Source organism: Brienomyrus brachyistius, unplaced genomic scaffold, assembly GCF_023856365.1.
Source record: "Brienomyrus brachyistius isolate T26 unplaced genomic scaffold, BBRACH_0.4 scaffold38, whole genome shotgun sequence".
Lineage (NCBI taxonomy): Eukaryota > Metazoa > Chordata > Actinopteri > Osteoglossiformes > Mormyridae > Brienomyrus > Brienomyrus brachyistius.
This window is the reverse complement of record NW_026042313.1, coordinates 1,070,194-1,097,770: the sequence shown is the minus strand read 5'-3', so window position 1 is coordinate 1,097,770 and position 27,577 is coordinate 1,070,194. Positions and strand designations below refer to the sequence as shown.

Sequence of the window (27,577 nt, the reverse complement as noted above, 5' to 3'; positions counted from 1 at the left end):
GGAAGGTCCTGATATAGATGACAATTATTTCATATCACTGTGTGTTGTGCAAAGTGCAATCATGTTAATTGTGTCATTTAGGAATGCCTCATTTTAATTGTATCTGCCTTTTATACTTATTTAATATAATAATTTTATATGTATGTCTTATTTTGACTTCTGTGCGTGCTTGTTTTATATTTAAAGTTCTATTTGATGATGAGATGATGATGAGAACCCTTTATTGCTGTTGCAATACACCATGTCACTAGTCACAAGTACCGGTGAGAAATTGGCAATCAACCGACCATACATTTTATATGTATGTCATATTTTGACTTCTGTGTGTGCTTGTTTTATATGTAAAGTTATATTTCTTCCAATTTATATATTAGTTATTATGTTTGTTTGTGTGTGCATATATCTATATCCAGTTAAATTCAGTATGGTTCGGACAACAGTTTTTTTTATGATAAAATATGTTAATGTACAATCCTTAATATGTCTTGTGTGTGTGGGTGGGTAAAAATAATTAATTTACTTTGGGATTTTAGATACAGTAAGATATTATACACAGACCTAAATAATTACATAAACACAGTCGTTGCTGTTTCAGTTCTCTCCTACCATTTATATTGTCACAGTGAACTATATCCTAAGATGTACTTGTACAACGTTTGTATATAGTATAGCATGAAAAATAATAATAATAAAAAAACTCAGCCAGAGTGGAATTGTTTATATATATATAAATATATAAAACACTCGTGCGCTCTTGCGTTGTGTACACCCAAAATGACGATTCCACCATACACTGCGCTAGGCTATATCGAGTGTGATGTTAGCTGCAAAAGACGCAAGCTGATCCCAACTTCACTTTGCTACACGTCCATTGTAAAAGCAGGGCCACAAATAAAACACCACCTACGTCTCTGTGCTCAATTCAAACGGAAAATGTCGCCAAATACATTCGCCATTTCACTATGTGCTGGCTAGTCATGGCGCGAGCATTAGCTGCGGACGCGAACAGCTTCAGCTTATCTTGCCACAATTCAGCTCGACTGTTTAAACTTCAGCCAAACACAACATTCTGTGTTAAGTGAGAATTCTAACGAGAAATAATAATTACTTACATCGTTAAATGGGTGCCCTCGGAATATCTGTCCTGCCGCTACTCCCATCCACTTCTAACTTAACTCGTCCATCTGTGTGGGGGTGCGCAAGAACGATGGGTGCCGTGAAGCTGCAGGAAAACAAACTTAAAAACCTGCACGGAAATATATTAAACTAAAGTTAGTCGGCAGAAGTGAGGAATTACAAAAAAAAAAAAAAAAAAACGATTTCTCAAGAAAAGATCATAAAACAGGAAAATGGTCAATAGCTCATGGAGTGATATTGCACACTGTACCTTGATTGTAACATAACTGCTCTATAATATATAATCGATTATATGCAATAGTGTTCAGGATTTGGGTGAAGTGTACTGTACACAGCACAATAATCATTGTGATAATTCCACACTTGCTGCAATATGTTTTCATGACTGTATTGGGGATATTTGCGGTCCGAAAAATACGTCTGCCTTGTGCTAAATGTGGACCAAAACAGACGGACTACGCAGCCCAATTTTCAAGGACCATTTTTGTTCTAAATAAAGGCCACAACGGGCCAACCAGATTTAGCCCATAAAATAATGTCCTGTGGACATTTGTTGCTCAGTGGCTTATGTTTAAGGTGGAAACTAGGGAATAAGATACGAACATTAGCCTCGTCCCTGACAGTCATGTAAAGGACCTTTTTTGTTTTTCATTTTTAGAAACGTAGTGGAGGAGAAAAAATATGAAAACATTTTTTTATTAATTAAGGAACTATTTTATTTATTTCGGGAATTCGTGATTTGACAATTCACACATAATACAAAACGTAAATGCTAAGATAAGCACGGTATACATTTTCCAAAAGTGATGTTAAAAACATTTAACTTATTCTTCTTGTACAGCTGATTGCGCATAGAAAATATTTCTCCCCCAATCAATTTCGAATCTCAAATATAGATTTAAAAATAAACGTTACGGTATCTTAGAACACTGTGACGCAAAAGTGCGGTTTTTGCATATTAGAACGTATGTACACGTCATTTCGAGTGGTATAAAAAGGAGAAAGAGACGAGACATCCACATTTTTGAATAATGATGGCACACGACATGGAGCGAGTACTGATGTCCCCGGCTTTCGAAGTGTTCAACAAGCTTCGGCTCGCAGGGCAGCTTTGTGACGTGGTTCTTACCGCAGACGGTGTTCAGTTCAACGCCCATAGAGTGATTCTGTGTGGCTGTAGCTCCTACTTCCAGTAAGTTGCTGTGGCTCATATATGACGATGCCAAAACAGCAAGGAGTCCGTTTTTTTCTCTCGTTAGCAATGACTTCTCCTTGGCAATAAGGTTCTAGGATGACAGAAAGTTTATATTAATATATATTATATTAAATTATGTTAATGTAGGTCAGTGCTGATCAGAAATATTTTTAAGTATACAGTACCACCTTAACGTTTAACATATAATAATAATAATAATAATAATAATAATAATAATAATAATAATAATAATAATAATGGTATAAATATATAAAAAGGGGACCATGTCCATCAGGCAAAAACAAAGTATTCCGGGGCACTTGCCCACCAGCCCAAGTGAAAAATATTAAAGGGGGAGCTAATGTTGGAAAAATAAGAGTTAAAGCCCCTGGTCCCTAGTTCTTAGATGCCTATGTGATATATCTGTAGCAGGGCGTCCTTATCTCCGGTTTATTTCCATTTGGGGGTCCCTGGTTCAGAAGATTTAGAAAACCCCTTATTTAACTTTGCCTGCAAAACCCATATTTATTAGATTAGTCACTTCTGTATTGTGTTTCAGGGCTCTGTTCGCCAGTGACTGGAGTGATTCAGGAAAGCGGGAGTACCAACTCCCAGGCATTTCCCCTGAAACATTGAGGCAGGTCATCGAGTACGCCTACACGTACTCTGTGGTCATCACAGCTGACAATGTGGAGAACCTCCTGGCAGCTGCTGATTATCTCAGTGTCCTGGGCATCGTGCAGCGCTGCTGTGACTTCCTGCATGAGCATCTCTGCCTTGACAACTGTGTTGGGCTTGTCAAAATCGGAGATGTCTACTGCCTCAATGAGCTGCACCAGTCTGCATTCAAATTCCTCCTGAAGAACTTCAAGGAGGTTGCCATCACATCAAACGAGTTCCTAGAACTCACGCTCGAAGAACTTTGTGACATCATGGAGCGGGATGAACTGAATGTCAGAGAAGAGGATGTGGTGTTTCACGCCATCCTCCGGTGGATCGAGCACGAGCCTGCCACCCGAGAGGCCCACATTTCAGTTCTGTTGCCCAAGGTGAGTATAGTTATACTATGTTCGCATTGACTTGTGTATATAACAATAGAATGCTCATTGAGTGAAGTCCTTATTACTGTAGCTAGAGACTGAACCTCCATTTTCATGTCCCATGAGTCTACAACCAAGGCTTCCAGGTATTACACCTGGGAGGAGAGTGTAACAAATAATGGAAAACAACACACTCAAATGTCTTACATGAAATAAGTGTTAGCTGACACATCTGAGACTTTCTATGTAAATGGCTTCAGCTAAAGAAATTAAAATTTGCACTTACTGCTGTATCCTTAATGTTAGGAATTGCTCATCTCCAGAGATTCACAGAAAGCACTAAGGAACTCATGGGAATTCTCTCATTCTTGTTTCCTGTGTAGGTTCGCATGGCTCGTATGGATCCAGAATATTTCATGAAGATCGTCAAAAACAACGATCTAGTGAAGGCCAATGCGGCGTGCAGGCGAATTATCAGCGATGTCTTAAAGGTCATCTATGATCTTGATGATGAAAGTCCACTCTCTGACTTTGAGAACCCGCTGATCCGCCCACGCTTGCCCTCTGACGTTTTGCTGGCTGTCGGTGGATGGAACATGGGCACTACTAACTGCATCGATGCGTATGACACACGGGCCGACCGCTGGGTGGATATCACGCAGGAGGAGCAGAGCAACCTAGCTGGTCATGGCATGGTGTACCATGATGGATTTGTGTACTGCATTGGGGGGTTTGATGGCCAACACCTCATTAATACCGTGCGCAGATATGACCCGATAACACGAGCATGGCAGCAGATGGCCCCCATGCACTGGCATCGCTGTAATGTTAGTGTGGTTGTGCTCGATGGGTTCATCTACGCCATGGGTGGCCATATTGGTTTCAGGCCCCTCAACAAAGTTGAGCGGTACAACCCAGTAACCAACGAATGGACCCAGATCGAGCCCATGAATGAGAGGAGAAGCGATGCCAGTGCCACCACCCTGAATGGCAAGGTAGGGTAATGGGAGGGCGTCTGACTGTGTTTACCCTCATCTTCCCCTTGAAATTGAGTATTTTACACAGTCATGAGTTCTCTTTCTCTTCAGATTGCTGATTTTAATCCATAATTACTATGTTCAATAAATTTAAGTATTTGCATAAATGCATTATTGGTCTCCATTAGGGGCACATTGGGTAGTGCTGTGGTGTCATATCCAAGACTTGTGAGATAGATGAAATGGTGTTCCCATGTCAGGTTTCCTTTATTCTGTTCCTGGCGGAGCAGAATTCAAAACTCTTTGCAGATTTCCCTTTTCAAACAGCCATACTAAACCTGAAAATTAGCTGTTTATGGTGTGTTTGAGAAGGGAAATCTGCAAACTGTGTTCCGCCAGGACCGGAACTGGGGAACCCTGTCATACACTATGCATAGCATATACTTTTATTTTTGAGTCACAATGAACTTCATCTGTAACCTCCAAACCCCAGTCATATACAGTATAACGGTGTTCACAGTTAAATTGTTTTTCATAGATATACATCTGTGGGGGCTTCAATGGAACAGAGAGCCTTTCTACAGTGGAGTGCTTTGACCCCCTCACTAATGAATGGAGCTTGATCACTCCAATGAGCACTCCCCGTCACAGCCTTGGAGTCACGGCGTATAGAGGGAAGATCTATGCGGTGAGTGATTCCTTTCTGTGTCAAATCTCACATTTTACCTGTAAGACTCATGGTTTTTTTGTCTTTGCTGCTGTGTCTTTCATTGTGATGCATTTAAACCAAACAAAACAGTTAAATGCCAGAAATACCTGCTGCAAAGGCTTATCTTAATACACATAAAAAACATATATGCTACCCTCTTTAGCCTCCCTGCATTTATTTCTGGGTTATAAATGGATCTGCTGGGGGTCTCTGCTACTAGCTCGGGCTGTAAAGTTTAGATTTTTTATTAATTATTTTCCCTAGTTCCAGATATAATTGGTCAGATTGTTGTTTTTTTCAGTGTCTGATTAGCTTCAAGTGTTCGTTTTAAGTAATAACAATAAAAAAGCAAAATATATTAGCATAAGGAGTCATTTTTGAAGGCTCACAGTTTTCACCGAATCATACAAGTATTCTGTTGCCCAAATCCATGTTTTCATTGCATATAGGTTGACATGTGTATATAAGCTTGTGTCATTTATAGACAATGGGAGGTTCTAAAGAGCCTGCTTTCATAGGGTGAAAATTGCTTAAGAGTTCATGACTTTGGGAAAGTTGATGTTTGCCCATCCTTTTGGCAACCAAGTGATAATGAATCTTTGGCATCTCTCAGGTGGGCGGTATCAACAGGCCTGATGACCTGCAGACCATGGAGGTCTATGACCCTACCACAAACCGCTGGCATGCTGTGGCCCCCATGTCCACACCGCGCAGTGAATTTGGCATCGCAGTGGTGGACGACCTCCTGTTTGTGATGGGCGGCCACGATGGGTTTAGGGTAACTAACAAGGTCGAGTGTTATGATGCGGGGACAGGCAGCTGGTATCGTGCGCAGGACATGAGCAGAGCCAGAAAACACTTCAGCTGCTGCGTAGTGCCTGCGCACCCCCGCATCATAAAATACGCTTCACCTCGTTAGTCCCTGATGGCCACCAAGGAGGAGAGAAACCCATCTGCCCACAACAGCATGCCCAGTACGTAACCTCATTTACACCCCCAACCCCGAATTCTTTCCCTATAATATACAGTGAGTTTCTATTGACACCTCTTTTTTTCCCCAGACTCTGCTTCCTCATTGGAAGGTGTGTTGGTGGGATCGAGGTCTTTGAAGTCAAGGCTGTCCGGAAGTCATTTTCCATGGCCTCGCTAAACTCCTCCCACACCTGAGTTTTTGCCTCGACGACCGCCGAAGCCGCATTCCATCATTTCATCACCGCTGTCCACCAGCGGGTTCGGGGAATGCCGCCACAACAGGCACCGACCACCTTACGGCCACAGCTCCAGTCAGCCGCCTCCACAACGGAGGCATGGAACAAGGCCCATTCGGACTCAATGTCCCCTGCGTCCTCCAGGACATGGGAGAAGCTCTGCTGGAGGTCGGAGTTGAATCTTCTCCTGACATTGCATACTTAAAATAAAGTTCTCTTTTTTATATTATCTAGTTTGTGAAAGCGTCATAAATTTCCCATTTTGGATAAATGTTGTTTGAATATACTCCTTCGTTCTCGTTTGACGGTTCTCTTCAGAAATTCCGCTGCAACCATCTGTGATTACTAATTAAGCACTAAGGTTTTTCGTAATCAATTGAAATACTGGTTTAGTGCAGCCCCTTCCCCTGGGACCTACAGTAAACATAACTGGCAACTTGAATTTGGAGAAGTGATGTTACCTCTGGATTGATTACAGTATGTACTGTACACAATATTATATTGTGGGTGTCAGAGTTTGCGTGTGCGAACAGGCAGGCTGGCAGGAAGGAGGCAGGGAAGGACGAAGCAGGGAGGTAGAATACGGGGAAAACTGGGGTTTTATTAGGGGGAAGACGGCTATGGGCAGAACGGGACATGACAACAGCACTAACATCAATGACGGACATCGGACAGGGCAAGATGTGGACTGATATAGACAAAAGACATGGCGAAACGACAAGGTACAGCTGGGCATGATAGGGGAAGCACACGTGGATAATCAGGGGGCGTGGCACACAACGATCGTATGAGCCGGGCATGACAGTGGGTCTGTGTTCATAGTGGGGTACCGTAGGGTTCAATTTTAGGACCAGTACTGTTCCCAATTTACATTAATGATATTGACACCAATACATACAGTAAACTGGTTACATTTGCAGACGACACCAGGGTGGGTGGCGTAGCAGATATTGATCTAGCAGCGGAGAGGCTACAACGGGATCTGGATTTAATTAGCGACTGGGCTGATACCTGTCAGATGAAATTTAACATACAGTAGATACATGTAAGATAATCATTCAGAGAGCAGAAATATAAAGTACAGATATTTTACGGGTCCCACTGAAATAAAGGTAGCTGATTATGAGAAAGATCTCGGTGTGTATGTTGATGCTTCCATGTCCCACTTTCGCCAGTGTGGGGAAGCAATAAAAAGGCCAATAGGATGTTGGGTTACAACTCTAGGTGTGTGGAGTTTAAGACAAGGGAAGTGATGCTACGATTATACATTGCTCAAAAAAATTTAAGGAACACTTTTTAATTAGAGTATAGCATCAAGTCCATTAAACTTCTGGGATATTGATCTGGTCAGTTAAGTAGTGGAGGGGGTGGTTAATCAGTTTCAGCTGCTTTGGTGCTAATGAAATTATGAACAGGTGAACTAGAGGGGTAACAATGAGACGACCCCCAAAACAGGAATGGTTTAACAGGTGGAGGCCACTGGCATTTTTCCCTCATCTTTTCTGGTGGTTTTTTCACTAGTTTTGCATTTGGCGACGGTCAGTGTCACTACTGGTAGCATGAGGCGATACCTGGACCCTACAGAGGTTGCACAGATAGTCCAACTCCTCCAGGATGGCACATCAATACGTGCCATTGCCAGAAGGTTTGCTGTGTCTCCCAGCACAGTCTCAAGGGCATGGAGGAGATCCCAGGAGACAGGCAGTTACTCTAGGAGAGCTGGAGAGGGCCGTAGAAGGTCCTTAATCCATCAACAGGACCGGTATCTGCTCCTTTGTGCAAGGAGGAACAGGATGAACACTGCTGAAGCTCTACAAAATGACCTCCATCAGGCCACTGGTGTGAATGTTTCTGATTGTTTGGTCAGAGACAGACTTCATGAGGGTGGCTTGAGGCCCCAACGTCCTCTAGTGGGCCCTGTGCTCACTGCCCAGCACCATGGAGCTCGATTGGCATTTGCCATAGAATACCAGAATTTGCAGGTCTGCCACTGGCACCCTGTGCTTTTCACAGATGAGAGCAGGTTCATCCTGAGCACATGTGACAGATGTGAAAGGGTCTGGAGAGCCTATGGAGAACATTATGCTGCCTGCAGCATTGTTCAGCATGACCAGTGTAAGGAAGAGGACTCCCTTACTATTATTTATATTGTAATTTGTATAGCACGTTAGCAGCACATCCTCCTTTTTAATAACAGCACTTTATTTAGCTTCGGACTTTAACCATGGATTTGCACAGAACAGTTGCAAACAAAGTTTATTTATTGAATATTTATTGGGAATTTTAAAATCAGTTGGTAGCCTTGTTTCAGATACTGCACAGCGGCTCCTCATCAAGGAAGGTGGTGGTGTCTGTGAAAAGGAATGGTTATTGAGGGAGAATAAGGTTTACCAGTAAGGACAACTAATGCAGATGGGTGGGGGTGAAAGATCTAGAATTAAAGGGGGTGCAAAGAAGTAATTGTAAGATGTAGTTACTCACCTTTCTTTCCTGTGTTCTCTCCAAGGTGTTTGGGCAAATATTTCCCTGGGGTCCAGACACCATTTAAAGGTTCCGGGAGAGACCATGGCTTAAGGAAGGGTGGGGAATCTTTTGTGCTGGGGTTTGGGGTTTTATAATATGGGTTTTTTGGGTAAGATTAAAGAGGAAGATGTTTATTAATATGAAAATGTGAAATGTAGTTGTGTATTTATTTATGTAGGTTGATGTGTTGTGTACTATGGTGGAAGGGGGGGATTTAAGAAATTACCTGTGAGTGGAAGAATGGTTTAGTCTGTGACAGCTGAAAGTATTGAAGGCTGCCAGTTGTCATTAGAGGGTTTTTTTTTTTTTCTTTTTTGCTGTGAAGACGCTCGACGTGTGAGATGCTTGTAAGAAGAGCTGCATGGAAAATAAATACGTGTTGTTCCACTGCATTTGGGGTAGTCTTTCTCACTGTAAATCCAGCCGCTGAGGGCCACCGTATTACAGTACAACCGGTTTGGTGGTGGGTCAGTGATGGTCTGCGAGGTATATCCATGGAGGGATGCACAGACCTCTACAGGCTAGACAACGGCACCTTGACTGCCATTAGGTATCAGGATGAAATCCTTGAACCCACTGTTAGACCCTATGCTGGTGCACGACAATGCCCGGCCTCATGTGGCAAGAGCATGTAGGCAGTTCCTGGAGGATGAAGGAATTGATACCATTGACTGCCCCCCATGCTCGCCTGACCTAAATCCAATAGAACACCTCTGGGACATTATGTTTCATCCATCCAATGGCACCAGGTTGCACCTCAGACTGTCCAGAAGCTGTGAGATACCCTGGTCCAGATCTGAGAGGAGATCCCCCCAGGACACCATCCGTGGTCTCATTAGGACCATGGATCGATATTGTCAGGCATGCATACAACCATGTGGGGGGCATACAAACTACTGAGTATGATTCTGAGCTACTGTAATAAAATGACAGCCAATGGACTAGCCTACCGCATCATTTTTCACTTTGATTTTCGTGGTGGCTTTGAGTTCAGCTCTCTGTAGGTTGATAATTTCATTTCCATCAATCGATGTGGCATCCTTTCATTCCTAACACATTACCCAGTCTACATCAGTATAGATATCCAGCATGATTTTTTTCCCCATTGATGTCTGATGTGTTTTCAAAGTGTTCCTTTAATTTTTTGAGCAGCGTATAAATTCCTTGGTAAGACCCCACCTAGAATATTGTGTGCAGGTTTGGTCACCATACCTTAAGAAGGACACTGCTGCCTTGGAAAAGGTGCAACATAGGGCCACGAGAATAATTCCTGGTCTTAGAGGAATGTTTTATGAGGAGAGGTTAGCTGAGCTGAATCTGTTTAGCCTCGAGCAAAGGAGACTATGGGGGGACATGATCCAGGTGTATAAGATTCTAACAGGTCTGGATGCTGTTCAGCCAAATGGCTATTTTAATATTAGTTTAAATACCAGATCTCGTGGCCATAACTGGAAATTAGCGGGAGGACATTTTAAAACAAATTTGAGGAAGCACTTCTTTACAAAGCATGTAGTTAGAGTATGGCATAGTCTTCCTGTTAGTGTAGCACAAGCTAAAACCCTGGTTTCCTTTAAATCAGAACTAGATAAGATTTTAACAACTCTGAGCTATTAGTTAACTTCTCCCCAAATGAGCTTGATGGCCAAATGGCCTCCTCTCGTTTGTGAATTTCTTATATTCTTATACATAATATACGAAGCTATTCTCAAATGAAAATGAAACGGTTTCATTCCCGCTGCAATTTCCCACGTCGATTAACGACACATGATTCTGCAGCCTCGCTGAAATAGATGTGAAGGGTACATTCAGGGTACATTTTTTTTTAATTTGTGGAATCTTAACCGAAGTGAAAAGACAGGAGGACAAAATATTATACATTTAATAATTTTAGATTTATTGGTGTTTTAATCTGGGGAATTTGTGATTTGACTATTCATACATAATGCAAAACTAAAACATAAATTCTGAGATGAACATAGTATACATGTACCAAAAACATTTCACTTGGTCTTCTTGTACAGCTGATTGTGCAAACAAAATATTTTTTCACAATAAATTTGTAACGGGGTATTTTCCTACCGGTGTATTTTACGTAATATTAAATTATCTGAGATCAAATGCCTCATCTTGAATGAGTTAATGCCGGTGAAACTCATCTGGGATAAGTCGGTTTTTCAAAAGTAGCTGTGTTAGAAAACTTGATCGGCAAGTCTCTCATTGGCTTCCACATTTTGTTAAAAATAAAAAGCAGGGCGCATGACTATCTGGTCAATCAATTTCGAATCGCAAATATAGATGAATTAAAATAAAAAAAATCAGTATGTTAGGACACTGACACAAAAGCGCAGTGTTTGCGTTTTAGAACATATCGTCACTATGCTGATGTACACGTCCGTTGCTGGTCATTACATGATATAAAAAGGAGAAAGAGACGAGACATCCACATTTTTGAATAATGATGGCACACGACATGGAGCGAGTACTGATGTCCCCGGCGTTCGAAGTGTTCAACAAGCTTCGGCTGGCAGGACAGCTTTGTGATGTGGTCCTCATCGCAGACGGTGTTAAGTTCAATGCCCATAGAGTGATTCTGTGTGGCTGTAGCTCCTACTTCCAGTAAGTAGCTGTGACCCATATATGACGATGCCAAAACAGCAAGGAGTCAGTTTTTATCTCTCGTTAGCAATGATTTCTCCTTGGCAATAAGGCTCTACGATGACAGAACGTTTATATTAATATATATTATATTAAATTATGTTAATGTAGGTCAGTGCTGATCAGAAATATTTCTAAGTGTACCACCTTAACTTTTAACATATAATAATAATAATAATAACAACAATAATAATGGTATAGATATGAAAAGGGGACCATGTCAAACAGGCAAAACAAAGTATTCCGGGGCACTTGGCCACCAGCCCAAGTGAAAAATATTAAAGGGGGAGCTAATGTTGGAAAAATAAGAATTAAAGCCCCTGGTCCCTAGTTCTTAGATGCCTATTTGATCATCTGTAGCAGAGGGTCCTTATCTCTGGTTGATTTCCATATGGGGGTCCCTGGTTCAGAAGATTTAGAAAACCCCTTATTTAACTTTGCCTGCAAAACCCATATTTATTAGATGAGTCACTTCTGGATTGTGTTTCAGGGCTCTGTTCGCCAGTGGCTGGAGTGATTCAGGAAAGCGAGAGTACCAACTCCCAGGCATTTCCCCAGAAACACTGAGGCAGGTCATAGAGTACGCCTACACGTACTCTGTGGTCATCACAGCTGACAATGTGGAGAACCTCCTGGCAGCTGCTGATTATCTCAGTGTCCTGGGCATCGTGCAGCGCTGCTGTGATTTCCTGCATGAGCAGCTCTGCCTTCAGAACTGCATTGGCCTTTTCCCCGTATTCTACCTCCCTGCTTCGTCCTTCCCTGCCTCCTTCCTGCCAACGAGCTGCACCAGTCTGTTTTCAGCTTTATCCTTAAGAACTTCAAGGAGGTTGCCAGCATCTCAGAGGAGTTCATAGATCTGTCCCTGCAAGAACTTTGCGACATTATTGAGAAGGATGAGCTGAATGTGAAACAGGAAGATGCGGTGTTTGAGGCCATCCTCCAGTGGATCGAGCACGAGCCTGCCACCCGAGAGGCCCACATTTCAGTTCTGTTGCCCAAGGTGAGTATAGTTATACTATGTTCGCATTGACTTGTGTATATAACAATAGAATGCTCATTGAGTGAAGTCCTTATTACTGTAGCTAGAGACCGAACCTCCATTTCCATGTCCGATAAGTCTACAACCAAGGCTTCCAGGTATTACACCTGGGAGGAGAGTGTAACAAATAATGGAAAACAACACACTCAAATATCTTACATTAAACAAGTGTTAGCTGACACATCTGAGACTTTCTATGTAAATGGCTTCAGCTAAAGAAATTAAAATTTGCACTTACTGCTGTATTCTTAATGTTAGAAATTGCTCATCTCCAGAGATTCACAGAAAGCACAAAGGAACTCATGGAAATTCTCTCATTCTTGTTTCCTGTGTAGGTTCGCATGGCTCGTATGGATCCGGCGTACTTTATGAAGATCGTCAAAGCTAACGATCTGGTGAAGGCCAATGCGGCGTGCAGGCCAATTATCAGTGATGTATTGAAGATCATATATGATCTCGACGATAAAAGTCCACAATCTGACTTTGAAAGGCCACTGATCTGGCCGTCTGGTCGGGGTCTGGGCTGGTGCGCTTCTCGGCTGCTGCGGGGTCTGGGGTGGTCTTCTGGTCTCCTCGCCAGAGGACAAAAATGGGGTCCACATAGAGTATATATGGGGAGTGAGAGTATGTGTACAGCGTTCATTTCTGTGTATCTCTATGTTGGGTGAATGTGTAAATATTTGTTTATGTGTGCATGAGGGTGGGAACGTATGCTTGTGTATGTGTGTGCCTGTTTGTCTATACGCATGTGTCAGGTTGGGTCCTAGACTCCACCCGAAATAACATCTCGGGCTCTATTCCCCCCCGCCACACTCCCTGCCGGTGGATGGGGCCCCCGGCCGCTGGTGCGTTGGTGGTTCTCGATGTCCGGGGCTGGGTGCTCGGGTGGGTGCTGGCTCGCCCTCGGCGGTTGCCTGGCGGGATTTGGCCCTCCTGGCTCTGTCGGGCCCTTGCTGGGGGGTAGGGGGGCCCTTGGATCTCTGGGCCCAGGGCCTGGTTTGCCGTGGTGGGGCCGGCCGCCAGTGGAGCCTGCGGGCTCGCCGCCACGGCCCCCTGGGGCTCCTGCACGGTGGCTGCCGGATGGCCTCCCTCCGGAGCTCTCCTCTGCCCTTTTCTGGGTGAGGGGCTGCTATTCTCCCTGCGGTGGTCCTCCGGGGGCTCCCATGCCCTGGGGGGCCTCTGGCGGTCTGGGTTCCGGGCCTCCTCCGTGTCTGCTTCATGTCCTGAGGGATGGGGCTGTGGCTCCCCACACACACTAAAAGAAAAAGAAAGGCCACTGATCCGCCCACTCCTGCCCGCTGACATCTTATTGGCCATTGGTGGCTGGAATTTCCGCAAAACCAATTGGATTGAAGCCTATGACACCCGGGCCGACCACTGGGTCGATGTAACGGAGGGGCAGGAGACTCGCCAGTCCGCCCATGGCAGTGTGTACTTAAATGGCTTCGTGTATTGTTTTGGGGGTTTTGATGGCCACAATTGTACGCAGATTTGACCCCGTCGCACGGACATGGCAGCACATGGCACCGATGCACTGGTGCCACTGAAATGTTAGCGTGGCCGTAATTAATGGTTCCATCTATGTAATGGGTGGCCATTTACGCTTCTCGCCTCTAATCATAATCGAGTGATATGACCAAGAAGCCAACGAATGGACCATCATCCAGCCCATGAACGAGAAGCGACAGGATGCCAGTGCCACCACCCTGAATGGAAAGGTAGGTTAATAGGAGGGCGTCTGACTGTGGTTACCCTCATTTTCCCCTTGAAATTGATTATGTTACATACTCAGTAGCTCGCTTTGTCTTCAAATGCTTGATTTCAATCCATAATTGTTAAGTTCAGTAAACGTCAGTGTTTAGATAAAACATAAATGACCTTGCATTGTTGCTCTGCATTAGTGGCACATTGGGCAGTGCTGTGGTGTCCAGCTCTGTGTTTTTGCAATTTTGCCCACAGCCCAAGACTTGTGAGATACAATAACTGGTGTTAACATAGGAGCTTTACCCAATTCCAGTCCTGGAGGGTCAGAATCCTAAACAATTTGCAGATTTCCCTATTCAAACAAACCTAGTGAACTTAATTAGCTGATTAAGCTGCGGTTCACAAGGGAAATGATCACAACTAACTGTAAATTCCCTACCAATGCCCATATGCTTCCTGTGGTAGGTTCCAGGTTCACCACCACCCTGTACCGAATAAACTTTTATGGAAGATGGATGGATTAAACATCCATTAGCTAAATGTACATTTACGCTTTCTAGATCTCCATCTCCAATCATGTACAGCATAACACACATCACTTTTGAACCATTTTTCCTAGATATATATTTGTGGGGGTAGCAAGGGAGCTCAGACTAATTCCACTGCCGAGTGCTATGATCCACTCACGGGCGAATGGACCTTGATCACCCCAATGAGCACTCGCCGACATGGCCTTGGAGTAGCGGCATATCAGGGAAAGATCTATGTGGTGAGTGATTCCTTTCTTGTACTCTGAAACAAAGGAGTCAAATCTCAAGATTTATCTGAGACTCATATTTTTTGTCACTGCTGCTGTGTCACAGATTGTAATGCGCTTAAATCAAACAAAAGAATTCAGTGGATAAAATCACCTGCTGGGAAGGCCCATCTCAATACACATACTGTATGCTCCCTGCATATCAGGGTTATAAACGAATATTCTTGGGTAGTAAAGCTTAGATTTTTGATTACAGTTATATTCTGTAGTTCCACACATAATTGCTCTGGTTGTTGTTTTTTCCAGGGTCTGACTACAAGTATTATTTTTAGTGCTAATAAAAATAATAATAAAAGCAAAATATATGATTTTTTTTATATCTCATATCTTTTTTTGATGGATGACAGTTTTCACTGAATTGTACAGATTTTCTGTTGCCCAAATCCCCTTTTTTCACTGCAGTTATGTTGACATGTATGTTGAACACAAATTAGTTATAAGCTTGTGTCCTATATAGACAATGGGAGGTTCTGTGCAGCCTGCTATTATAGGGCGATAATTCCTTAAGAGTTCCTGACTTTGAGAAAGCTGATATTTACTTATCCGTTTGGTACCTGAGTGATCACTTACCATTGGTGTCTCCCAGGTGGGCGGTACCAACGGGGCTCATCCAGTGTGGAGTATGGAGGTTTATGACCCTGCAACTAACCAATGGCACGCTGCTCCTCCCATGACAAAACCAAGAAGCTACTTCGGCATCGCAGTGCTGGACGGCTTGCTGTTTGCAATGGGCGTCTGATGGGTTCAGAGTCACTGCCAAGGTGGAATGCTATGATGCAGAGAAAGGCAGCTGGTACCGTGCGCAGGACATGATTACGCCCAAGAGGAACTTCAGCTGCTGCACAGTGCCCCCCCGCATCGTACAGTACGCTGCACCTCGCCCACCTGCCCCCATCTGCCTGCCTGGTGGGTAACCAGGTTACGCATCTGCCGGTGTGGCTAGCAGCACTGGACTTAATCAACAGAAACAGTGGACACTAACAAGAATCAGAAACATTCACCAAAATAAGGAAAATGCCTCTTGAATAATGGACTGAGGGAACAGAACTTGGACCTTACAGTGGAGTCAGAGCATAGAGGTTAAGGCACTAGAACAGCTATCAAAATGCAATTATGGCAAGACAATTGCTTTCCTTTGTTATCGGATGCTGTAGCGGTTTGCTCCTGTTGGGTAACATGCCACTTGTTTGCATGCATTTGTTAATTGCCTTGTTCTCTCCAACCATTTCTCTGTCTTAGAGCATCTGCCAAATGAATAATACACAGAGCACAACTATAGCAGAGCTCAGCTGGGACCTCCTGCATGCTTTTACAGCAAGCAATGAGTGTGCTCTTCTAGAACGGATTTAATATCTGGCTACGGTTGTTGGGGACACATGTGTTAGATATGTGAAATGCTTTATTCATACAAATAAAGCCCTTATATTTGTATTTTTATCACATGTGGTATCATATTAATTTCATGAGTAGTATCTTCATAGAATTTGTGCCGTGTGTGTGGTGTTCTCCATATTAATTCATATCTCAATTAAACATTATAACCAAGATGCAGCCAAAGCCCCAAAAATAAATTCTGATTATCAGTCATTTAACAAAAACAATACAGAACAATGTTCTTCAACCTGATCCACAGGAACCCCCAGTCCGTCCACGTTTTTGCTCCTTGCCAGACAGCTGGTGCTGGGAGAGAGCAAAAACATGGACTGTCTGAGGGTCCACAAGAAACACTGATAAAACATAATATATATGCAGACCGAATGTCTATGGCACCCCCTAAAGGAGCATCATATCCGTAAAGAACTGGCTAAGGTTTCATGCCACAGGACCCTCCTGAGCATGAAAGCCAGCTTCTGCTTCTGGTTCCAGCACTTAGCCAATCTACTGACCCTTCATCACCGATTGCTGAGTTGGAAATATTCAGGTGGATCAGCTGACCTGCATGCTTGCATCCAATCAGAAGCAGCAAATTTCCCTCCATTTTCCCCTTCACCTTCTTTTTCTCTTATCAGCTTACAGTTATATTTCCTGTTGCTCATCTCAGTTTGTCCTAGTCAATTGATATTCTCTCATTTGTTAAGTGCTACTATTTATTGTCTTTCTGTGAGTTAAACTGAAGGTTACTTTCCCCTATAGACCGTCTCTTCCTGCTATCAGGCAATCAATCATAGGCCAGTGGGACAGGAGGGAGAGTTCTACCCTTTTTCACTCAGGGTGACTGGAATTTTCCAAACAAACGGGCAGTTTCAGAATCCCCCATTTGTTGCGGTCTCCAGAAAAGTGTTACATATGAACCATGTGGTACAGTCTGATTAGATGAAAGCATCCCACAGAGCTGTTTCTGATCTAAATGAACACATTCTGAATTATGACTCTTGTGCTTTGTTGATTTTAGAGTTTTCTGCCATCTGGAGTAGAAAAAAAACACACATTTATCTCAGAATTCTGACTTACTCAGTCAAAATTCTGATTTTTTTTTCCCTCACAATTCTTACTTTATTTCTCATTATTCTGAGTACGTCTCTAACAACCAGCAATTAGTCAGAGACATCACTTCTGCTCCAGCTTTAAGGGTTCAGTGAGATTTGCATACAGCAGCAGACAGGAGCGAAGGCTACAATGGCTGTATCTGCTCTGTCCAGGCATTTTATTATTTCCAATTGTGTGTGTGAATGGTAGCCTACATCGGAACTTGTAATTAATTATGCTGTAAATGTTAAGCTGGTTTGAAATGAAAATGGGCAATAGAACTTATCTCTTGCCTAATAAGTTGTGGTACAAGCATATCTAACGTTAATGCTTCGTGCATTAGACATATATAATATGATGTCTACCATTAATGTAATAACTGCCAATAATGTGCTAATTTTCCCCCTTAATGTAATAAAGGCTGATACAGTAATAACTTACCAATATCATACTAACATATTTGAATAAAAAAGGCATCACATTATTACATTATAGGCTTTATTACACAAAAAAAACTGTAAAATTGTTATGTTATTAGCAGTTATATTAACAGTAGTTTACAGTAGCTGCTATTAACAGCAGTGATTAGCTGATACAGACCCTAACAATCGTGACATCACACAATTTCTTTTGACTGCTTATGATTTTTTGCACACTATTGTACACACACACACAAACATATATATATATATATATATATATATATATATATATATATATATATATATATATATATATATATATATATGTAGATATTTATATGGTTGATTGCCCACAAAACTCAACTGTGATTAATCAGCCTGTTCTCCAGACAAAAGAACAGTGAAAACCATTCTAACTTAACCTACAAGAAGCAATTCCTGAACACAAAGAAGAAGATGTGCTAGATGTCTTTATGGGGACTCTGCATTCAAGTCTATGGGCAAAACCCTAATCCCAACTATGAAAACGTTATCCCCTACCCGCCCGAACCCACACTCGTTGCTGTTGTAGTTCTCTCCTATCATTTATATTGTCACAATAAACTATATCCTAAGATATACAAGTAAAAAGTTTGTATATAGTATAGCATGAAAAATAATAAGAAGAAAACTCAGCCAGAGTGGAATTGTTTATATATATATATATATATATAAACACTCCTGCGCTCTTGCGTTGTGTACACCCAAAATGACGATTCCACCATACACTGCGGCTAGGCTATATCGAGTGTGATGTTAGCTGCAAAAGACGCAAGCTGATCCCAACTTCACTTTGCTACACGTCCATTGTAAAAGCAGGGCCACAAATAAAACACCACCTACCTCTCTGTGCTCAATTCAAACGGAAAATGTCGCCAAATCCATTCGCCATTTCACTATGTGCTGGCTAGTCATGGCGCGAGCATTAGCTGCGGACGCGAACAGCTTCAGCTTATCTTGCCACAATTCAGCTCGACTGTTTAAACTTCAGCCAAACACAACATTCTGTGTTAAGTGAGAATTCTAACGAGAAATAATAATTACTCACATCGTTCAATGGGTGCCCTCGGAATATCTGTCCTGCCGCTACTCCCATCCACTTCTAACTTAACTCGTCCATCTGTGTGGGGGTGCGCAAGAACGATGGGTGCCGCGAAACTGCAGGAAAACAAACTTAAAAACCTGCACGGAAATATATTAAACGTGGAGGAGTTAGTCGGCAAAAGTGAGGAATTACAAAAAATAAAATAAAAAAACGATTTCTCAAGAAAAGATCATAAAACAGGAAAATGGACAATAGCTCATGGAGTGATATTGCACACTGTACCTTGATTGTAACATAACTGCTCTATAATATATAATCGATTATATGCAATAGCGTTCAGGATTTGGGTGAAGTGTACTGTACACAGCACAATAATCATTGTGATAATTCCACACTTGCTGCAATACGTTTTCATGACTGTATTGGGGATATATGCGGTCCGAAAAATACGTCCGCCTTGTGCTAAATGTGGACCAAAACAGACGGACCGCCCAGCCCAGTTTTCAAGGAATAGTCTTGTTCCAAATAATTGCCACAACGGGCCGACCAGATTTAGCCCATAAAATAATGTCCTGTGGACATTTGTTGCTCAATGGCTTATGTCTAAGGTGGAAACTAGGGAATAAGATGCGAACTTAAACCTCGTTCCTGACAGACATGTAAAGGACCTTTTTTGTTTTTCATTTTTAGAAACGTAGCGAAGGAGAAAAAATATGAAAACATTTATTTATTTATTTTATTTCGGGAATTCGTGACTTGACTATTCTTACATAATACAAAACTTAAATTCTAAGATAAGCACGGTATACATTTTCCAAAAGTGATGTTAAAAACATTTCACTTGTTCTTCTTGTAAAGCTGATTGTGCGTAGAATATATCCACCCCCCCCCCCCCCCAAATCAATTTCGAGTCTTAAATATAGATTTAAAAATAAACATTACGGTATCTTAGCAGAATGTGACGCAAAAGTGCGGTTTTTGCGTATTAGAACGTATCTACACGTCATTTCGAGTGGTATAAAAAGGAGAAAGAGACGAGACATCCACATTTTTGAATAATGATGGCACACGACATGGAGCGAGTACTGATGTCCCCGGCTTTCGAAGTGTTCAACAAGCTTCGGCTGGCAGGACAGCTTTGTGACGTGGTCCTCATCGCAGACGGTGTTAAATTCAACGCCCATAGAGTAATTCTGTGTGGCTGTAGCTCCTACTTCCAGTAAGTAGCTGTGACCCATATATGAAGATGCGAAAACAGCAAGGAGTCAGTTTTTATCTCTCGTTAGCAATAACTTCTCCTTGGCAATAAGGCTCTAGGATGACAGAAAGTTTATATTAATATACATTATATTAAATTATATTAATGTAGGTCTGTGCTGATGAGAAATATTTCTGATAAGTGTACCACCTTAACTTTTACCATATAATAATAATAATAATAATAACAATAATAATGGTATAGATATGAAAAGGGGACCATGTCAAACAGGCAAAACAAAGTATTCCGGGGCACTTGCCCACCAGCCCAAGTAAAATATATTAAAGGGGGAGCTACTGTTGGAAAAATAAGAATTAAAGCCACCTAGTTCTTAGATGCCTATGTGATCATCTGTAGCAGGGGTCCTTATCTCTGCTTAATTTCCATTTGGGGGTCCCTGGTTCAGAAGATTTAGAAAAGCCCTTATTTAACTTTGCCTGCAAAACCCATATTTATTAGATGAGTCACTTCTGGATTGTTTTCAGGGCTCTGTTCGCCAGTGACTGGAGTGATTCAGGAAAGCGGGAGTACCAACTCCCAGGCATTTCCCCAGAAACATTGAGGCAGGTCATCGAGTACGCCTACACGTACTCTGTGGTCATCACAGCTGACAATGTGGAGAACCTCCTGGTAGCTGCTGATTATCTCAGTGTCTTGGGCATCGTGCAGCGCTGCAGTGATTTCCTGCATGAGCAGCTCTGCCTCAACAACTGCATTGGCCTTCTTAAAATCGCCGATGTCTACTGCGTAAACGAGCTGCACCAGTCTGCATTCAACTTCATCTTGAAAAATTTCAAGGAGGTTGCCATCAGCTCAAACGAGTTCCCAGAACTAAGTCTTGAACAACTTTCTGACATCATAGAGCAGGATGAGCTTAATGTCAGAGAAGAGGATGTGGTGTTTGAGGCCATCCTCCGTTGGATCGAGCACGAGCCTGCCACCCGAGAGGCCCACATTTCAGTCCTATTGCCCAAGGTGAGTATAGTTATACTATGTTCTCATTGACTTGTGTATATAGCAATAGAATGCTCATTGAGTGAAGTCCTTATTACTGTAGCTAAAGACCGATTTCCATGTCCCATAAGTGTACAACCAAGGCTTCCAGGTATTACACCTGGGAGGAGAGTGTAACAAATAATGGAAAACAAAACACTCAGATGTCTTACATTAAACAAGTGTAGCTGACACATCTGAGACTTTCAAAGTAAATAGCTTCAGCTAAAGAAATTAAAATTTGCACTTACTGCTGTATCCTTAATGTTAGGAATTGCTCATCTCCAGAGATTCACAGAAAGCACTAAAGAACTCATGGGAATTCTCTCATTGTTTCCTGTGTAGATTCGGATGGCTCGTATGGATCCGGAGTACTTCATGAAAATCGTCAAAGCCAACGATCTAGTGAAGGGCAATGCGCCGTGCAGGCCAATTATCAGTGATGTACTGAAGATGATATATGATCTCGACGATGAAAGTCCACGATCTGACTTTGAAAGGCCACTGATTCGCCCGCGCCTACCCGCTGACATTTTATTGGCCATTGGTGGCTGGAATTTCCGCACAACCAATTGGACTGAAGCCTATGACACCCGGGCTGACCACTGGGTCGATATAACACAGGGGCAGGAGACTCGCCAGTCCGGCCATGGCAGTGTGTGTTTAAATGGCTTCGTGTATTGTTTTGGGGGTTATGATGGCCATAATTTCACCGATGCTGTGCGCAGATTTGACCCCGTCGCACGGACATGGCAGCACATGGCCCCGATGCACTGGCGCCGCTGTAGTGTCAGCGTGGCCGTAAGTAACGGCTTCATCTATGTGATGGGTGGCCGTTTAGGCGTGTCGCCTCTGAATATCGTAGAGCGATATGACCCAAATGCCAACGAGTGGACCATCATCCAGCCCATGAACGAGGAGCGACAGGATGCCAGTGCCACCACCCTGAATGGAAAGGTAGGTTAATAGGAGGGCGTCTGACTGTGGTTACCCTCATTTTCCCCTTGAAATTGATTATGTTACATACTCAGTAGCTCGCTTTGTCTTCAAATGGTTGATTTCAATCCATAATTGTTAATTCAGTAAACGTCAGTGTTTAGATAAAACATAAATGACCTTGCATTGTTGCTCTGCATTAGTGGCACATTGGGCAGTGCTGTGGTGTCCAGCTCTGTGTTTTTGCAATTTTGCCCACAGCCCAAGACTTGTGAGATACAATAACTGGTGTTAACGTAGGAGCTTTCCCCAATTCCAGTCCTGGAGGGTCAGAATCCTAAACAATTTGCAGATTTCCCTATTCAAACAAACCTAGTGAACTTAATTAGCTGATTAAGCTGCGGTTCACAAGGGAAATGATCACAACTAACTGTAAATTCCCTACCAATGCCCATGTGCTTCCTGTGGTAGGTTCCAGGTTCACCACCACCCTGTACTGAATAGACTTTTATGGAAGGTGGATGGATTAAACATCCATTAGCTAAATGTACATTTACGCTTTCTAGATCTCCATCTCCAATCATGTACAGCATAACACACATCACTTGTGAACCATCTTTCCTAGATATATATTTGTGGGGGTAGCAATGGAGCTCAGACCACTTCCACTGCGGAGTGCTATGATCCTCTCACGGGCGAATGGACCTTGATCGCTCCCATGCGCACTCGCCGACGTGGCCTTGGAGTTGCGGCATATCAGGGAAACATCTATGCGGTGAGTGATTCCTTTCTTGTACTCTGAAACAAAGGAGTCAAATCTCAAGATTTATCTGAGACTCATATTTTTTGTCACTGCTGCTGTGTCACAGATTGTAATGTGCTTAAAACAAACAAAAGAATTCAGTGGATAAAATGACCTGCTGGGAAGGCCCATCTCAGTACACATATGCTCCCTGCATATCTGGGTTTTAAACGAATACGCTTAGTAAAGCTTAGTAAAGCTTAGATTTTTGAGTATAGTTATATTCTGTAGTTCCAGACCATAATTGCTCTGTTGTTGTTTTTTTCAGTGTCTGACTACAAGTATTATTTTTAGTACTAATAAACATAATAATAAAAGCAAAATATATGAACATAAGAAGTCTTTTTTTGATGGTTGACAGTTTTCGCTGAATTGTACCGGTTTTCTGTTGCCCAAATCCCCTTTTTTCACTGCAGTTATGTTGACATGTATGTTGAACACAAATTAGTAATAAGCTTGTGTCCTATATACACAATGGGAGGTTCTGTGCAGCCTGCTATTATAGGGCGATAATTCCTTAAGAGTTCCTGACTTCGAGAAAGCTGATATTTACTTATCCGTTTGGTACCCGAGTGATCACTTACCATTGGTGTCTCGCAGGTGGGCGGTACCAACGGGGTTCATGCAGTGCGGAGTATGGAGGCTTATGACCCTGCAACTAACCAGTGGCACGCTGCGCCTCCCATGAGACAACAAAGGAGCTATTTCGGCATCGCAGTGGTGGACGGCTTGCTGTTTGTAATGGGAGGCTCCGATGGGTTCGAAGTCACTGCAAAGGTGGAATGTTATGATGCAGAGAAAGGCAGCTGGTACCGTGCGCAGGACATGATTACGCCTAAGAGGAACTTCAGCTGCTGCACAGTGCCTGCGCACCCCCGCTTCGTACAGTACGCTGCACCTCGCCCACCTGCCCCCATCTGCCTGCCTGGTGGGTAACTAGGTTATCATGTCTAACGTTAATGCTTCGTACATTAGACCTATATAATATGTGCCCTAGAGAGGTAAAGTGGGCTATCCCACAAAAACAAAGTTTTGAAAAAATGAGCTCCAAAGTGTGCCTATACCCTATAATTGATATACATCATAGGTAGCACAGATCTCAGTATATTTAAAAGATAGATAGACCCTCAATAATTAATATTGGACACTAAACTCATTTTTGACTGACATGTGGGATAGCCCACTTTACCTCTCAAGGGCACATATGATACCTACCGTTAATGTAATAACTGCCAATAATGTGCTAATTTTCCCCCTTAATGTAATAAAGGCTGATACAGTAATATCTTGCCAATACCATACTAACATATTTGAATCAAAAACGCACCACATTACTACATTATATACTTTATTACACAAAAAACGGGAAAATTGTTATGTTATTAGCAGTTATATTAACAGTAGTTTAGCTGCTACAGACAGCAGCTATTAGCTGCTATTAACAGCAGTGATTAGCTGCTACAAACCGTAACAATCGTGACATCACACAATTTCTTTTGACTGCTTATGATTTTTTGCACACTACTGTACACACACATATATATGTACATATATATGTATATGGTTGATTGCCCACAAAAATCAACTGTGATTAATCAGCCTGATCTCCAGACCAAAGAACTGTGAAAACCATTCTAACTTAACCTACAAGAAGCAATTCCTGAACACAAAGAAGATGTGCTACGGCCCTGCTACACGCACACACACACACACACACACACACACACACACACATATAAGGTATCTGTATCTTTGTGGGGACTCCATACTGAGTTCCAACCCGCAACACAATTAATCAGTGAGGAAATTCATAGTATTATCTCTTGTTATGTTATTTTTTAAAATTATTTATAATGTATTTAAAAGCCTATGGCAAACAGTAAGTTAATGAAATGAAATTACAGGTAACCACGTGCTCAACAAGTAGCTGGCAGGGAACAAGGGAAACGCTACAGACTGACAACAGGGGAGGACAAGAAAGACTGACAACACGTGGGACGAGATGACCAATGACACCTACTGGCCAAACAGGGAAGGGACACAGAATGGGACAGTTAAATAACATTGGCATTCCCTGAAGGGTTTGGCATTCCCTGAAGCCAAGCTGTTAATTATTGTACTCCACGCCACCTCTGGTGATTGAATTGCAATGTAATGATTATGTTGTTCTATAATCTTATTGAATAAGTGTTATAAGTTGTTAGAAGTTATTTTTGTATTCTTTTATACTTCATTTTTAACAGTGTGATTTTTGACCTGACAGCTTTGTTTGGCAGTAAAAAGCTTTAAGGGGGCAGTTTAATGGCTCTATACACAGCAATGTGTATAATGGCCAAAGTGTTCTTATTGAATATGCTTAGATTATTTTTGTATACATTTACATTTTTATTTTACAGACTTTATGTAAAGGCAACCAGCGCTTAAAAGTTTAACGTTTAAATAAATGTCTTATTTGGAGAACAATGGGTGGAAAAAATGTTATTTGTTGTCTGAAAACCAAAATACTTTTGAGAGCTTTGTACGATTTGTTAGCAGAATTACCTTATAGACCTGATACACTTTTGAATGCAATATAATTCTCCATGGCAGTAACCCAGCTGACTGGTGGAGCAAGTTCATTTTGTCTCTGCAAGACCTCAAAGTGAATTTGAAGATCATCGTCTCCACAAAGACTATGAAGATTTTCAGGAGATACATGGAATCCACAGTTTCTTCCATTAAACCTAGAGTGCAATCCAACAAAATGTTTCAATAACAAAATTTACATTTCAAAAACTGGCTTCTGGTTTGTCAGATGGGCAGTGTGCATTCCATAACTACTTGTAGTCATCTAGTTCTTTTTGCAGGACACCCAGAAAGCTGAATACTGTAGCAGCAAACATTTCTGTTGGTAACAGCCATTAAAGGGATTCCTCCGTCCAAAATTGCCCCCTAGTGGTGGAATATTGCAACGCAAATAATGGAGATTTCACTTCACTGTATTTTACAGCTAACGAAAATGTAATGTGTGTGTGTATACATTTTTTGTTTCATACATTTAAATGTACATTTTTTATATAACAAACATTACTTTATAGTTGTTTAAAAGGCGGAAACTTCAATGTACACGAAGTCACCAATAAATTACATCTATTTATCCAACATGTTATATAATATACATACTGTGTTTGAAAACTTTGAAAAGCTTTACGATTTCAGGACAGATCAGCCACTCTATTAGGAACATTACGCTTTTTCGTTGTGGGTGTTAGCTTTGCTGCTGCTATTAATACTAATAATACATTAGCACAAAAAAAGGCTGCATACGCCAAACTACGTCTTGCTTGTAGGTTAAAGACGTTTGACGTTCATTGCCGTGGGAAACTGCGGTTCTAGTGCTAAACCACTACCGAAAAGACTACAAAAGCTGCGTCGGTTAAAATAGAAGCGCCCCGTCAGGTTTTAAATAACTTTCTGTGTTGGCTATCGGTACGGGTCTGTATGGGACAGCTTCTGGATCCGGACCTGGACCGCGGTCTGCCTGTTACCTCTGGTCTAAGTTATTCACTGGCAAATCAGGGTGGGCTTTTCTCAAGAATATTAATTTATCTTCCCAAACCACCCAGCAAAACGCAAATTCGCCACCGGGGTGTCCAATGAGCTCCGTACAGGCCATTTGGAATGGTGGGCATCGTTGGTAGGTTGGTTCTTACTTGAATGTGTATTATTTACAATTGAGATAGTACTTAGTTATTGTCGGTTATTAGGTGTATAATGCTACGTAAGTGGTGATGAGTAAGTTGAATATTATTTGCTGTAAATTAGAAGTAAAAATTCTGAAGTTAAAAGGCATTGGACCATTAAAATACATTGGATACATGGAAATGATTTGTACATTAGACATTCAGTTGAAACCTGTAAGAGGAATTATTTTTTATATTGGAAATGAATATGCTTACCTGTACCTTTGAGAAAGAAAATGAGATCAGCTATAAAACAAAAAAATCAATTAAAGAAAATGCCAGAACATCTAACACATTTCCCTGCACCCGGTTTTCTATCGCTCTATCCTGCCTGACAGCGATAACAACACTATTTGAATTTAAATCAGCAAATACTTAAAAGCCAATGATTGGATCATTATTACGGCTCAGCTGCGTTATGCAGCACTAAAGTGAAGTCAGCTGAGTACCTGAATCTCCTGAATGGCCAGGGTATCCCATCAATGGAGTTTTCCTTCCCTAATGGGATTGGCGTATTCCAGGACGAAAATGCCAAGATTCATCGGGCTCAAACTGTCAGAGCGGTTCAGGGAGCACGAGGAATCATTTTCACATATGAATTGGCTACGACACAGTCTTGACCTTAACCGTATTGGAAGTCTTTGAGTACTTAAGAAGACATTACGGAGTGGTTTAACTCATGTACAGTATTTTACAAGAATGAAGAACATATATGACTAATGACACATACATTTAATATAGTTTGCGCATGAGTGTTAATATGCGTTATATATTGATATATAAAGCTTACAGTATATGACTTTGGTAAAAAAGCCAATTTGTCACCCTGTGCTGTGACTGTTCAAGGGCAATTCTAAGGGAAATTTAAGCTAAAATACAACTGCGAA

General features: G+C 42.0%; 4 protein-coding genes across 6 annotated transcripts; 3 read left to right on the top strand and 1 right to left on the bottom strand.

The window, feature by feature from the left end:
• Window positions 1-2,153: 2,153 nt before the first annotated feature.
• Window positions 2,154-6,495, top strand: LOC125722435 (kelch-like protein 10). The gene is made up of 6 exons (XM_048998593.1): window positions 2,154-2,329; window positions 2,892-3,381; window positions 3,756-4,367; window positions 4,888-5,037; window positions 5,672-6,032; window positions 6,120-6,495. Exons 1-5 carry the CDS (start codon window positions 2,169-2,171, stop codon window positions 5,975-5,977), a joined length of 1,719 nt encoding a protein of 572 aa, XP_048854550.1. The 5' UTR covers window positions 2,154-2,168; the 3' UTR covers window positions 5,978-6,032; window positions 6,120-6,495.
• A 4,800-nt stretch (window positions 6,496-11,295) lies between these two features.
• Window positions 11,296-12,984, top strand: LOC125722410 (kelch-like protein 10; the record flags this gene model as incomplete). The annotated part of the gene is made up of 5 exons (XM_048998563.1): window positions 11,296-11,405; window positions 11,935-12,192; window positions 12,225-12,447; window positions 12,822-12,915; window positions 12,977-12,984. Coding segments are annotated over 5 exons (693 nt in total), but the record flags the coding sequence as incomplete, so codon positions are not given.
• On the bottom strand, window positions 12,315-19,529 carry LOC125722439 (basic proline-rich protein-like). 3 transcript variants are annotated; one of them, XM_048998600.1, is made up of 3 exons: window positions 19,262-19,529; window positions 18,983-19,116; window positions 12,315-13,741 (listed from the first exon to the last, which is right to left on the bottom strand). In XM_048998600.1, exons 1-3 carry the CDS (start codon window positions 19,273-19,275, stop codon window positions 13,281-13,283), a joined length of 609 nt encoding a protein of 202 aa, XP_048854557.1. In that variant the 5' UTR covers window positions 19,276-19,529; the 3' UTR covers window positions 12,315-13,280. The 3 variants fall into 3 exon arrangements, with proteins under 3 accessions (XP_048854557.1, XP_048854558.1, XP_048854559.1); XM_048998601.1 differs by adding an exon at window positions 14,878-15,776 and having other exon boundaries at window positions 18,983-19,304; XM_048998602.1 differs by lacking the exons at window positions 18,983-19,116; window positions 19,262-19,529 and adding exons at window positions 14,878-15,776; window positions 18,778-18,871.
• Window positions 19,530-19,959: 430 nt separating this feature from the next.
• Window positions 19,960-25,431, top strand: LOC125722434 (kelch-like protein 10). Its single transcript, XM_048998591.1, has 6 exons — window positions 19,960-20,198; window positions 20,723-21,212; window positions 21,576-22,187; window positions 22,792-22,941; window positions 23,569-23,896; window positions 24,873-25,431. Exons 1-6 carry the CDS (start codon window positions 20,038-20,040, stop codon window positions 24,893-24,895), a joined length of 1,764 nt encoding a protein of 587 aa, XP_048854548.1. The 5' UTR covers window positions 19,960-20,037; the 3' UTR covers window positions 24,896-25,431.
• Window positions 25,432-27,577: the final 2,146 nt, after the last annotated feature.